Genomic DNA, 14,378 nt, shown 5'->3' with positions numbered 1-14,378 from the left:
TGTGGTTTCTAACTAGCTAACGTGAACTTAGCGTCTGTCTCCAGCGAGAACGGCTACTCCTTATTCACTTTACCTTTGCCCCAGCTCTCTATAAGGTTATCTTTGCCAGCTAAATAGCTTCGTATTTGCTCCGAGGACTGCCTGTTTGAGGTGAGGTGTCAACCTCCCAACGTAGCTGCTCGGTTAGCTCGCACGTTAGCTGTCTACATCTTACAGCTAAAACTACACCACCATTCTTCTCCTCCTCTCCGTGAGCGGCGTTATAAAGTTGCAGTTTTGCCCGGGAGGTTGCTGCGTTCCTCCCCGATTAGCATATTGCTACGTAGCGGGTTAAAGCATCGGAGCTAAACTTGGCTGAGCTCATGCTCCAAACGAAATCAGATCTATTGCTGTTTAGTTTTAAGCTAGGGCAGCTACCATGCTACGCACTACGTCGCGCTAGCCATCGGGGCTATTGCTGATGCATAGGAAAATGGGAGGTGGACATGTTTTCCCCTTCTCTGCACAGTCAGTGCGTAGCTAGTACCAAAATAATATCGGGTTTATAATGTTCTGAGATGACGCCTGATACACAGCTACACGGCGTTTGGCCGTTATTGAGTGTATATGTGTATAAGGTTTAGTGTGTGAATTCGCCGTGTTTTATCAGAGCAGTGGCTGGTGACAGTGCGCATGCAGGGCTGGCTACAATAACAACGAGCCCCTTCTTGACGGACCTTGTGATGTGGGGGTGTGTTCGCCTTAGCGAACTACCATCTTCCTTCTTCATGATGAGCAGCATGCGTTCATTGCAGTGGGAGTACACCGTGTGGGGATGTTTACCACCATCCAGTCTCAACATGGACCACTACTTATTTGTTGTTTGTTTTTTACTAAAGCACAGCAGTATGTGCATGTTTGCTCCTGAGACGTTTAGCTGTAGTTTAAAAAAATTATTTTTGTTCTCACATTTGACATTTGGAATCTCCCTTTGGACAATATAATACATTTTATTATTATGTAGCTGCAGGGGGTTATGGAGTATTGAAAAGTAGTTAATAATAGTTTATTGAAATTTTAAGAGAAAGTTTAATTTATTTTTTAAACTGAAATAATATATGCGAGTCCATGATTGGACCATTAAATCCTCTAAACTGCTTTATTTACTTTTGGAGTGCATTTGTACTAAATCAGTGTTACATGGCCCATGGAAACACTAACTTTACTGACTAATTTTGTGTTTAAATGGCTTTTTAAGCTTTTTCGCTCCCTCCCTTTTTTACTTTGGAGCACTGATAATGTATGTGTAGAGAGATTTGTCTGTAACACCCTAGGGCAGCTTTAGTTGTATGAAGATTTCTGACACAGCATAGTGATTTTTTGGGGTGTGACTGTGCACGTAAGCATAGGTTGTCCAGAAATGGTTAAGGCAAAGAGTTCTCCCATTTTTGTCCAACTGATAAGAAAGCATGCTATTTTGGGCCTTACCCAAGAGCATTATATTATTAAGAAATGGCTTTACTTATTAACAGTTCCTCCTGCTCTGTGTATCAGTTTATAGCATTAGTTTAGGATGCGTGGAGACAGACTGGATCATTAATTCCCCTTGGAACCTGAATCCTATGGATGTTGTGGACACAGCATGGTGATTTCATTGAGAATCAGTGTAGTGCTTGTCTGGCCAGATCTGGGCAGGATTGTTCAGGCTCACTGCAGCCTGCTGAGTGCACAGGGCGACCCTGAACAGAGCGCCAGCCGGACACTCTCCTGCCCCTCCTTCCTTCATCCAGGCAGAAAAACCCAAATCCACTTCAGACACACACCACCCTGTCTGAGAGGCAGAGGAACTTTTCTTCTGACAGCTGCCACTTTGGAATGGATTACTAAGCCTATTGGGGTGGCTCAAAAGGGTGCTTGTTGGCTGTTGCTGTCCAAATTTGGCATTTATTAGCTTTTGTATGTCTGCTGGGAATTCATCTTCTTGATCTGGCCAAATTGTTGGTTCTTTTTTTTTTTAATAATCTAATGTAGTCCACATTGATCTTTGTTTCTAAAAGTGACTTTAAAACCCATACAGCCTTAACCCAAGTCATGCTGTTCTGACTTTTTTTTTTTTTTTAAACATAATTTTTTCTTTTTCGTTCTTGGTCCATTACATCTTGCCTTCTGCTGCCTCCTCTTTACTCTCATGTAATTACCAGTGTTTAATCATTCATACAAAACTACAGCTCAATAGATGTATCAACCTAAATGTCTCTTTGCCTCACTGGTTTGAAAGAAATGGTGTGTTTGAGCGGAAGGCGCTTGGGTCCAGCAGGTGTTTGGCCTATTTAAATAGAAGACCCCCGCCCACCGCCACCCATACACACACCCCTCCTCCTGGACCCTTCTTACCCATCCCCGAGACATCGTGTGGATTGGAGCAAGAGCTTTGTGTCTGCTTTTATTCCAGCCCTCACAAAGTGCGGCGGCTGAAAGAGCGCAGGCAGGGATATCAAAGGGTGCAGGGCAACCCTCCCCACCCACCTCCCAATGGGATAACGCTGGGTGGAGAATTAGTTACAGACCCTCCCACCCCTCCCATCCACAGCTTTATTCAGCTACAGCGGGCGGCAAGGAGCTTTCACCTCTGCTTTTAGAGTTGCCTGACTGGGAGAAAGGCGGCAATTGTGTCGTCTTTCTTACTCTTTGTGCGTGTGCGTGCGCTTGTGTGTGTGTGGTGGTAGGGGTGTCCCTCAGACTTTATGTCCCTCATTGCAATCAGGAGTAGGCGTGTCTGCTTTGTCTTTATTTTGATTAAAACTTTAATTCAAGCTGCCTCCTTAGATGGTTCAGAGGGAATGTGTGTTTGTGTGCCAGCCTGTGCAAGTGTTACTATGTTTGTGTGTGTTTGTGTAGAGAACAACACTCTGCCCCCCCCCCTCCCCAAGCAATCAGTCTGTTTGCCTTTGTCCACTGGCAGTTTCCTCGTTTCCTCACATGTGAGGTGTGGAAAGTCAAGGTACCCCAACACGGGAGTGTGTTTGTTTTGGTCTGCACGCTGTTGAACAAATGTGAAGCAGTTGCACTTAGTGTTTGGACACTTGAAAAAACAAATGCCCACCTTTTGCTCAGTGCTGACAGGGAGGGTCACAGAGCAGTGTCACTGCTTTCCCTGCTGAGACCTTCTTGAACAGATATGTCATCACAGACATATAGGGTTATGAGCTCATTGCCAGTTTGCATTTCTAGGAGCAGAGCATGGTGTCTGTGCCGTAAATCTAAAGGAAAGCTTCCAGGAATGAGTCAACAAAATGTTTTTTTTTTCTAGACTACCGGGGAAGAATGACTTCCTATAGAGTGTCTATTAGCGTCAGAATAACCCTGGAAAACCTATAAATCTATATGACATCCCTTTCCTGTCCTCCTTTTGCTCCTCATCACTTGTTCAGATGTCTGAAAGTGGGTAACTTCTGAGTTTAAATGGAGCTTATGTAAATTTGATGATATTTCCACACAAATAGTGTATGTGATTTTTTTTATTTTATTTAATTTAATGTTTTTTGCAGTCAGGGTAAGGCGAGGATCAATAAGGTAGCTCCTTTGACTGAGGCCCTTTCCACACTGCAGCTGTGTCTGGCATTGGCTTCCGGCTTAAATCCTTGTTCTAGTAATTAGTTTTGTCCAACTGCTTCTTTATCCACTTTCTTCTTTAGCTTATTGCATTTAATACACTTGTATGTAACTGCCAGGTAAATGCATCAAAATAGTCTCTATTATAGAATATCACATTAACATAAAACTATGTGCTTCTCCATGTTGCTGCTAATGTCGATGGAGGTTCAGCCTTACATGCAGAAATCAGTGAAAATTAAGACCCTGGGATGCCAGCACCTTTCATAAACATAGAAAAACACATAAAAGTCATAAGCTGTCATGAAACTGCGACTGATTATATGAGTAGCGGTTAGGTTTTCCGGTAAGATCTTGATGTGGTAGGTGTTTGGGTAGCTGCAGAGTATGCTAATGTGTTTGTTACTGACATGTGAATCGTCACTTGTGACAGCAGTTGTTTGCTTGTTGTAAACTTTTTTACTGCCCATCAGGTATATTTAACATTACAGCCAACCGTGCTCATTAAATGACTGGCGCGTTTTAAAGCAGAAATATCAGCTGTGAACTAAAGTGTTTTTAGTATGAGTGAGAGAAGTTTATTACGAAAAAGTTTTTTTAACTTAAAAATGGCCTTATTTTATTTTCTGCCATATATATTGCAACAGTGGCGGATGCTCATATTAAACATGGTAAAAGTAAGGATTTCAGCACATGTGCAAATAATCTCTCTGACTCAAATACTCACTTACACTCACTTTTTTTTCTACTCTTGGCTCTGTTTGATATAGATAGGGGGATACCCTTAATATAGTCATCTCAGGCGCAGCAGACTCCTCCAGCAATTCTGTTTATGATGCAGAGCCAGGTAGAAGAAATTTGCTTGAAAGAGAAATGATCTTAAAAAAAAAAAACTTCTTTCAGGAAGAGAGTGAACTGAGGGGCTGGCCTGAAGCTCAGCATGAGATAAAAAACCCCCCAAAAAAAACAACATGATTTGTTTTTACTGCAAATCATGCACGACCACTATTGGTGCTGGGTAGGGGTTTAGAGTTGATATCTAGTCATAGTGGTAATTCACTTGAAAAAGGTGAGACAAACAATAAAAGGGAAAAGTTGTGGCCATGGTTAAAGCTTGCAAAGGTTTGCTGCAGATTCTAGTTTCAGGTGGGAAATGAACCCTTCTCAGCACCTCCCAGCCTTCTTTATGAAGCGTTGTACATCTCTTCCTTACTTTCTCCACTGAATTTAAATATTCATTGTAAAGTAAAGTCAGTAAATCATTAGGGAACATGCTGACAAATCACAGTAAGATTTTTTTTACTTTTTTCTATACATATTCTGCTTCTATTATTTTGTCTGCTTTTGCTGTTCCGCCTGCCTAAAAGTGTAACTTTGGTTAGCAAGGGCTAACTTACAGTAGGTGGTTAGAATTGCTCTTGTTTTGCTAAATCTGGAATTTAAGAAACCTATCCAAAAAAACCAGAGAGATGCCGTTTGGAAACCCACCTGTTTAGCAAGGAATAAGTTTTGTAGATCAAAGCTGGGTTTATACCCTGCCTTAGAAACAGATCCATCATCTGCAGCCCGTCATCTGTAGTCAGTTTGATTTCTCCTAAATGCTGTCTTATAAGGCGGTGAAAGTCCCATTAGCTTTGTCAAAGTGCAAAAAGCTCTGTCAGAGTGATACAGAGAAATAAACCTCCAACCCAATTCCTATCTGTTTCACACCTGTCAGGGACAGTCCCTTGCACGTCATGACAAAATTAATGATGCTTCTGTCATGAATCAGATTGGTTTCCCTTGCTCCAGCTTTAAGTAATTTATATCACTTAACTCATGTATGCATTGATCAGTAAGATGAAAAATGACAGACCAGCAGGGAAGTAAAACTGCTCAGGATTTCACACGGTGAGAGCGACGGCAAAAGCGAGCAAAGATGAAGGGTGCTCTTCAGCTTAAGAGATAAAGGGGAAGGGGGAAAAAAACAACAACAAAAAAGACAAACTCTGGTCTTTCCAGTAACCCCTTTCATCACTTGCACGTCGCACGACAACGTAGTACAAAACACTTCACCTCAGTAGTATACTACGGTGTTTGTTTACTTCTTGAAGTTACCTCCCTGTGCCTGCACTGCTATTGAGCTCATGGTGAGCTGCATGTTCCACGCGCTGCTGCTCAGTGCTTGTCAGTCAGTGGGAGCGAGCTAGCAATGAGTGACTGACTGACTGAATGTGCGTTAGGAAGCATGGCAGAGAGCAAGCAAGATTAAGAGTGGCGGGGGGAGGAAAGGGGAGTCTTGTCTTGTGTGTGGGAGGCATGTTTAGATTGGGATTTAGCAAGCTTCTGCACGAGCATGTTCAAAACCTCATCCCCTTTCATCCTCACTGCTCCCAAGAGAGCGGTGCGCTCCCTCCGTTGTTGATGGTGCATGTGGTCAAGATGCTGCTTCCTTGTCTCTTTTCTCTCCTCCTCTCCCTCCTCCCACGACCCTCCTCCTTTAGCTCGTCGAGCTTGCTGGTTTGCCTTGTCTTTGCTCCCCTCCCCCCATTTTCACTCCTGTGTTCTGCTTGTTTACATCTTGATGTGCAGCTCATGCAGGGGGGTGTGCTATCCCCCACCCCCCACCCCGCCCACCAAACTGTGTATGTGTGGCTGACAGAATTAGTACATGATCACAAGGGTGTGTGTGTGTGAGTGAATGTGGGAGTGAGTGAATGTGGGAGTGAGTGAGTGTGTGAGTGAGTGAGTGAGTGAGTGAGTGAGTGCAGGTACATGCGTCTGTGCTGCCTGCCCTACGCACTTGCCTCTGGCAAAGTACGCTGTAATGTCATTGACTGCTCACATTATCACAGCGACTCAGTGCTGTCCATCGGTACTCCCCCCCCCCCCCCGCTCCGCTCTGCAACAAACACCAACCCAGAGCACCAGTTTGCTCAGAGAGGAGGATGCTACAATTACCGTGAGAAGAGGGTGAGATACAAACAGAGCGAAGCATAAAAAAGGGGAGGAAAAAGAAAAGCTTGAATGCACCATGAGCAGAGTGGGATGCTTAGATAAATACTGCAGGCCAGGAAAAACAGCGGTATTGATGTCTGTTATTGTTGTTTGTTTATATGTGGAACAGCTGAAAACCGGCATTTGAGCACACATTAATGCTTCTTATGCTTTCTAATTAGATCCTACAGTTTGTCGTGCGTCTCAGCCACATGCAGCGTGTGTAACTCTTAAATAGTGCAAAGCAGTTTGCATGTAATTTTGCACTTACACTTAGATCGCAGCTGCTCTACAAACTGGGCCAGCGAGACCTTTATTGCATCCCCACGTGCTGCTATAAATAAACATGACGAAATGACACACTCACCTCCACTCTTAAGCACATTGATTGTAAGAAGTAGTAGCACACAGAGGAGCCCAAAGATGCTAATCATCACTGAGGGATTTTTTCTTTTCTGTTGCACTTCTCAAGGGTACATTGAGACATGAGAGGAAGGATACATTTACTATGCCAGAGTGGAGCTTACATAATTTCCCAAAATATTGAAATTAATTCAATATTACTGAGTAATTAAAGTCACATCATTTGGCAGTTATTAACCATGGATGAAATGTTTTATGGTGAAACATATCAAAGTTTCATGCTAAAATTGCCTAAACCGATATATTTTTTAACATGTGACCATGATTCAGTGTCTGAATTCAGCTAAAGGCACAGATGTATCTAAGTGAATCCAAAGCTCAGACTGCTCTGGCTCAGCCTTAAAGCCACACTTTACATTTTTGCTCCTCTTGTTGAAAAGATGCCACTAATGTGTATTTGCTCTGCACTTCAGGCCTCATTGTCTTTTGTGCCTCTTTGCTCTGTCTGCCTGTGTAAGTGCTGTAACTCAAGGAGCAGGAGTACATTGCTATGTGTTAGTCACCCAGTAAGATTTAGACGTCTGTGGTGGTTTGAGTCTTCTCAAACGTTAGGCATGCTATTCCAAAAACCAGAAAAATATGAGAGCACCAGAGTAAGCTAGAGTAGTCTGTCTTCGGGCGATCGTGGCTCAAGAGTTGTGTGTTCATATTGTAATCGGAAGGTTGCCGGTTCGAGCCCCGGTTCGGACAGTCTCGGTCGTTGTGTCCTTGGGCAAGACACTTCACCTACCGCCTACTGGTGATGGCCAGAGGGGCCGATGGCGCGATATGGCAGCCTCGCCTCTGTCAGTCTGCCCCAGGGCAGCTGTGGCTACAACTGTAGCTTGCCTTCACCAGTGTATGAATGTGAGAGTGAGGGGTCCCGAAAAGCGCTGTATAAATGCATTCTATTACTATTCAATAATGACTCAAGTGTTGCTCATCTAGGCCATCTCACTGTTATGTACTATGATTAATGCTCTAAATATGGTCTGTTCCTGTATTTTAGCATTACAAAATGGTGTGATCACAGGCAACTCATCTTTTTCCCTTTCTTGTGTTGTAGGAAGAAGCATTTGAAGGATTTGGACCGGTTGTTGAACAGAAGCGAGTACAGAGCCCTTCAACAACTTCCTCAGGTAAAATTTTAACTCGTCTTGGCTACCAGGGACTTTATAGTCAGTTTGAGATGACTCTACCTGTACAATTTTTCTATAGGTGTTGCTGTTTGTGCCTGGTTATTTATTTGTTTTTCTGGTTTTATCAGCAGGACCACCTATACAGGAGAAGAAGCCAAGAGGGCGCCCGCCACGGGTCCTGTCCGCCCAGAAAATTGCTACAAGTCTATCTTCCCCATCATCCTTTCCCTCCCCAACACAGGACAAACCTGAGGGACCTGAAAGACCAGCTGAAAGGGTGAAAAGGCTACCTGGGAGGCCACCTGGGACCGGAGAAAAGAGAAGAGGCCGACCCCCTTCTTCAAGTAGCAAGAAAGCTTGGACTACGGGAAGCCATGCAGCAGGGGAGGACACCAGGCAGGTTGGGTTTGAGCTGGACACAGAGGAGGACAAGGACAGAAAGGGTGGCAAGAAGGTGGCAGTGGGCTCTACTCAGCCACATGATACTGAGGCGAGGTTTTCCAAAGGTGGACGGGGTGAATCCAAAGTTACCAACCTGAAGAGGCTGACAGAGACCAAGCTCACCCCTCTGAAGTCACGCCTCAAGACTTTGCCCGGTGTTCCCCGACGCAGACGTGGGCGACCACCATCAGCTGAGAGGCTCAAAGCTGAAGCAGCAGCTGCTGCTGCTGCCCAGCTGTCTACCTCCATTGAATGTGGGGAAGGGAAACATAAAACGTTCAGGATCAGAGGTGGGGCCGCAGAACCACACACACCTCAGCAGCCCATGCTAAGGAGTGTGGATGGCACTGGGGACCAAGACTCTTCCAATCCACCTGCCTCCCCACTTCCCTCCAAGCCAGGCAGAGCGGTGGGCCTCAGAAAAAGCCCTCGACACAGAAAGCCAGTCAGAATCGTCCCCCCGTGTAAGCGCCCTGATGCTACCATCGCCAAACAGCTGCTGGAACGTGCTAAGAAAGGAGCACAGAAGCGACTGGAGAAAGAAGCTGTAGCCATTGGGGGTAGTGGGGGAGGAGCCATTGAAGCTGGCATCAGGAAGACCCCGCTGAAGAACATCAGGCAGTTCATCATGCCCGTGGTCAGCACCGTCTCCCTTCGCATCATCAAAACACCCAAGCGCTTCATTGAAGATGAGGGGAGTTTTGGAACCCCAGCACCCCATACAAAGATACCCCGCTTAGACACAGCCCCTTCATCTGTCTCCACTTCTGCCCAACCTGCCTGCACCATTTCCTCTTCCCCTTCTCCTGTGCTTGTCTCCTCTACATCTGCTGTTACTAGCGCTGGTACCACTGCCCCGACTGACTCTCTCCCGCCTCCTTCATCTCCTGCCCCTGTTCCCTCTGTTCCATCAACAGCTGCCGGTCTTCTGAATAGCAGCAACAGCAACACAGCCAATGGGAGATTCAGCAGTAGCGCGCCATCTTGCGGCTCAAGTGCTGTGTCACAGCATTCCTCACAACTCTCTTCTGCAGAGTCTTCCAGGTCCAGCAGCCCGAGCTTGGATGACTCATCGTGCAACTCCCAGGCTTCGGAGGCCACGCAGGCTTTGTCAGAGCCAGAGGATCATTCTCCGTCCTCACAGGGAGAGAGGGAGGCCAACCTGCTACACACCTCACAGCCTGCGTCTCCTCCCTCTGAACCGGAGGCAGAGCATGTGCTGGCAGAGAGGAATCAACGAGGCCGGAGACGGCAGGGGGTCAGCCAGGGGGGTCAGAAACAGAGGGGAAGAGAGACGCTCACCACTGGGATGAAAAAGCCAATCATCAGCCCACCAACAGGAGTGCTGATGTCCTCCTCTGCACTTGTAAATTCCCAGCAAGCTTCATCCACAGCTTCTTCGTCTTCTTCACCTCCCCCTCTCCTCACCCCTCCACAGCCTCCCCAGTCAACCTCCACTGGTACAGCTGCTATTAGTGAACACCACCCCCAGTCGTCTTGGATGCCTCACCCCATCCCACCATTCCTCCCTGGACCATCAGTGCTGCCCAGCTTGTCAGACAAAAGAAGTCGCTCAATTCTGAGAGAGCCCACCTTCCGATGGACATCCCTGTCCCACCCGAAACAGCAGTACTTTTCCTCTGCTAAATATGCCAAGGAGGGCCTTATACGCAAGCCGGTATTTGACAACTTCCGTCCTCCACCTCTCACACCTGAAGACGTCGGGCTGGGTGTTGGTGGGGCAGGGGGAGCTGCTCCGGTTGCATTTCCAGCACCGGTCACCGGAGCGGGAAGTGGGACTCGTCTGTTTGCCCCTCTTCATCCCCACGCTCACCACCAGCACCCCCCATCATCCCGCTTTGACTCACCACTTCAAAAGCGCAGCCCGTTGCTTCGTGCTCCACGCTTTACACCCAGTGAGGCTCACTCTCGGATATTTGAGTCAGTTACCCTGCAGTCATCTTCGGGGAGCAGCCCTGGATCAATCTCCCCACACCAGACGCCACCCAGCTCCACCAGAACCCAGCGGCGTAGGAGACGGCCGGTTCCGGGAACACTGCGTGGCCATCCACGGTCTCCATCCCACTCGATGACCAGACGCAGCAGCCAAATAGGAGGCCAGATGTCCATGGGGAAAGGGGCCTCAGAGATATCTGTGCTGCCAGGCTCTGCCTCCAGTAGTAACCCCAGCTCTTTGCCAGGGGTGTCTGCAAGCCCACTAGCCACTAGTGCCTTAACTTCTGCTCCTTTCAACACTTTCTCCACGGTATCACACGGTATACTGGCCTCACAAGGAACACCCGATAATCGAAGAGGGGCCACTGGAAACCCACCTCCCATGTCAGCTGCATCATCCGGTTCTTCCCCACTTTTCCCTCTCTTTCCTCCCAGTGGCCAAGACACAGGGCGAGGAGCTGGGAAGGGAGGTAAAGAAAAATGTTTGTCCACTCCCCAGGAACCTGCTCAGAAGGAAAAAGAGAGAGATTCTGAGAAAAATCGTGAGAAGGAGAATAAGAGAGAAGGGAAGAAGGATTTGGAGAAAAGAAGTCGGGTTTCTACGCCAGATGGCTCCCCTAATGCACCTTCTAGTCTGTTTACTGTAGATGGGAGGGACTCTGATGGTCTTGCTCCAAAAAAGGCTCCGGGGAGAAAGAAATCAACATCAGCTGACACGGTTTCTGACACCGCTTCCTCAGATGTGCCACCTTCCACTGGTCCTGTGTCCTTTACTAAAGGACGTCTGCCTAAGAAAGGCAGGCTCTCTGAGAAGGGAGCAGAGATGGAGGATGGGGAAAAAGAGAAAGAGAAAAGAAGTACTCCCAGCCAAAATACACCAAGCCTCCCAGTGCATCCCAGCAGACAACAGCTTCCTGTTTCCTCTATTGGAAAAATTTTATCAAATTCAGAGAAACACCCTGTGACTGACAAGCGGGTAGTTGGACTACTGAAGAAGGCCAAAGCCCAGCTCTTTGAGATAAAGAAGAACAAGCTAAAACCTACAGATCAGGCAAAGGTCCAGGTCAGTTTCATGTTCATGCGTCGCCCTCATAGAGTCTCAACAAAAAGACTGTCTGGTTTTCTCATTTAAATCGTATAGTCACAAGCAAATGAGTTTGACATAATGCTATGAATGTTTGCTATAAATAGAAACCTGAGTTTGTACTCAGACTGAAACTTGATAGGAGGAAAGTCCCATGGAGGGTGTTACTTAAGGGGAATTCTCCTCGCTTAATGCATTATGCACAAAACAGCAGTAGCTTTGCTTATGAAAGTCCTTTATGCAGAATCTTCATCTGTTTTTATTTTTTGCTGTTAATATGTCAATTGGGTTTTTAAGGACACGCCTTGTTTCCACATCTTCTTAATCTTCACCTGCACACTGGTCAGATTGTTCACATCTAACGTAACTAAATCTAACAATAAGCTGAACATGCTGTCTTTTTGCATTGCAAGTTTGTGCATTTGTAGGATTGTCTTGCATATTTGTTATCATGATGCTCTTTATGAGTATTCGGTGCACTTTTTGCGGTGGTCTGCAGGGTCAAGAGAGTGATTCGTCGGAGGCATCAGTCCGTGGACCGCGCATCAAGCATGTATGCCGTCGTGCAGCTGTGGCTCTTGGCCGTAACCGGGCGGTGTTCCCTGATGACATGCCCACACTTAGTGCCTTGCCCTGGGAGGAGAGAGAGAAGATCCTATCTTCCATGGGGAATGATGGTGAGACACACCTGCATACTTGAAGTTTACTGAATTGTCTATAAAGTGCAAAAATCAACACTCTTTGGTGTGGATGATATTATTGCTTAGTTGTTTTAAATGGTAAACTTCATGGTAATCTTTAACCGTTTTAATTTTTAAAAAAAGGTACAGAGAATAGTTCAGCTTGTGCAAGACTTGGCTATTCTGGGCGGGGTCTTAATTGGGACTGTGACATGTGTACACTTCTAATACTGCAGAGCAGCGTGAGCTAAATGGTTTTTTATTCATGGCACAAATGTTGTGTCATGAATGAAGTCCTGAAACAGTTTGGAGCACACAATGATGACAGGCTAATCACAGGAGAAGAGAAATTCAATCATTGATGGGCACACAAGTACACAGTGGAGTGGTGATGGAGTGAGAAGCGTTTGGCTGCCCTGTCCCTGTTATTTTGACTGGTCTCATGTCATGTTGTTACATGCGAACTTTTGAGGCGAGATGACCTAATAGTGATGGTCGGGAATTAGGTTAAATACAAAGTGGCTAAAAAATAAGTTGTTATTGATTTATTTTAAAATAAGCCAGAATTTAAGATTCATTCATTTGTTTAAAAAAATAATTTATTTATCAATATTGTAAATTTCTTCATCTTTGCCTTCTTAATAGTGCTATTTTATGACTCTCTCTGTGTTAAACTGTGTGTCAGTAATAATGAAATCCTCCTTTTTTGGATTTTTTTACAGACAAGTCTTCAGTTGCGGGCTCAGAAGAGGCAGAGCCTCAGTCCCCTCCCATAAAGCCACGGGAGACCCGGCAAAAGGCCGTTCAAGAAGCTCCTCCTAAAAAGGGCCGACGGTCGCGGCGCTGTGGCCAGTGCTCAGGCTGCCAGGTTCCAGAAGACTGCGGTGAATGTACCAACTGTCTGGATAAGCCTAAGTTTGGAGGGCGAAACATTAAAAAGCAATGCTGCAAGTGAGTATTATTCCTGACTTGAAGTCAGCAGCTTGACATGCACGTTCTTGGAAATGTAACTATGCTATGTGACAAAATATAATGGGCTGTTACTGTATCCAGCTCGTTCATTATGCTGATGAAGTGGGAGGTATTTGCCAGTGAATACATCTTTTTGGTTTGTTTTCAAAGCTTAGACAATACACTTATAGAGTCAGAGTCGGTCTTAAAATGTCTTCTTCTTCCTCCTTTTCTGTAACTGTAACTAACAAGATTCATTAGATCAACATCCAGCACGAACAGTTGATGGTAGAAGTATAGATGCATCAAAGACATCGTCATTGTGGTGGGAATTAAAGGCAGGATGGAAGCTAAAATTTTGTGAATCTCCTTTTCAGGATGAGAAAGTGTCAGAACTTACAGTGGATGCCCTCAAAGATTCTTCAAAAGCAAGGTAAAGGCAAGAAGGACAAGAAAAAGAGGCCACCGGAAAAGAAAGAGAGCCTCAATCCGGTGAAAGGACCAAACTCGGACTCTGGCCCCAAACCCATTCCTGCTCCAGCAAAAGAGGAACCTCCCCTTAAAAAGAGCCCTCCTCCTCCTCCTCCTCTAAGGCAGGGAGAAGAGAAGTCAAGACAGCCATTATCCAAGCAATCATCGCCAGCCCTCGCATCCTCCCCTGCCCCAGCCGATCCCCCTCAGGCCTCCGCCGCGTCCACAGCCCAGGCTCAGTCTCCCGCACCGATGTCAGAACCCAAGCAGCTCACGGCCCCAAGCGGTGCCCCCGGTAAAAAGGGGCACAAGCCACAGCAACCTGTACCGGCTTCCACCTCCACGTCATCTTCTTCCACTTCATCGTCTTCTTCCTCCTCCTCATCATCTTCTTCTTCCTCCTCCTCCTCTTCCTCCTCTTCATCGTCATCTTCTGCACAAAATTCCCCCTCTCAGTCTACGCAGTCTCAGCCGTCATCACAACAGCAGCAGCAACGGACACTTACCAGTCAGGCATGTTCAAAAAAGGATGCTTCACCCAAGATTTCGCCAAATGAACCCAAGAAAAAAACACAGCCGCTGCAGCAGCAGCTTTCAGCGCAACAGCAGAGCTCAGCTACACTAGTTTCAGATACAGGTAAGTAAATAGCCATACCTTTTCCCAATAAACGGCATTTTTATTTTTAC

General features: G+C 46.2%; 1 protein-coding gene across 1 annotated transcript in view; it reads left to right on the top strand.

Annotated features, from left to right (window-relative positions):
• The window catches only part of kmt2a (lysine (K)-specific methyltransferase 2A), a 39,030-nt gene that overhangs the window by 1,403 nt on the left and 23,249 nt on the right, over positions 1–14,378 (top strand). The window contains exons 2-6 of the mRNA XM_080888809.1: positions 8,036–8,108; positions 8,237–11,568; positions 12,089–12,266; positions 12,992–13,220; positions 13,598–14,328. Of these exons, the coding sequence (XP_080744935.1) occupies positions 8,036–8,108; positions 8,237–11,568; positions 12,089–12,266; positions 12,992–13,220; positions 13,598–14,328 (4,543 nt within the window). The remainder of the gene's footprint in view (positions 1–8,035; positions 8,109–8,236; positions 11,569–12,088; positions 12,267–12,991; positions 13,221–13,597; positions 14,329–14,378) is intronic.

This window comes from Rhamphochromis sp. 'chilingali' (assembly GCF_963969265.1).
Source record: "Rhamphochromis sp. 'chilingali' genome assembly, chromosome: 8".
Classification (NCBI taxonomy): Eukaryota; Metazoa; Chordata; class Actinopteri; order Cichliformes; family Cichlidae; genus Rhamphochromis; species Rhamphochromis sp. 'chilingali'.
The sequence above is the reverse complement of the archived record's forward strand: the minus strand, read 5'-3'. Positions and strand labels throughout refer to the sequence as shown.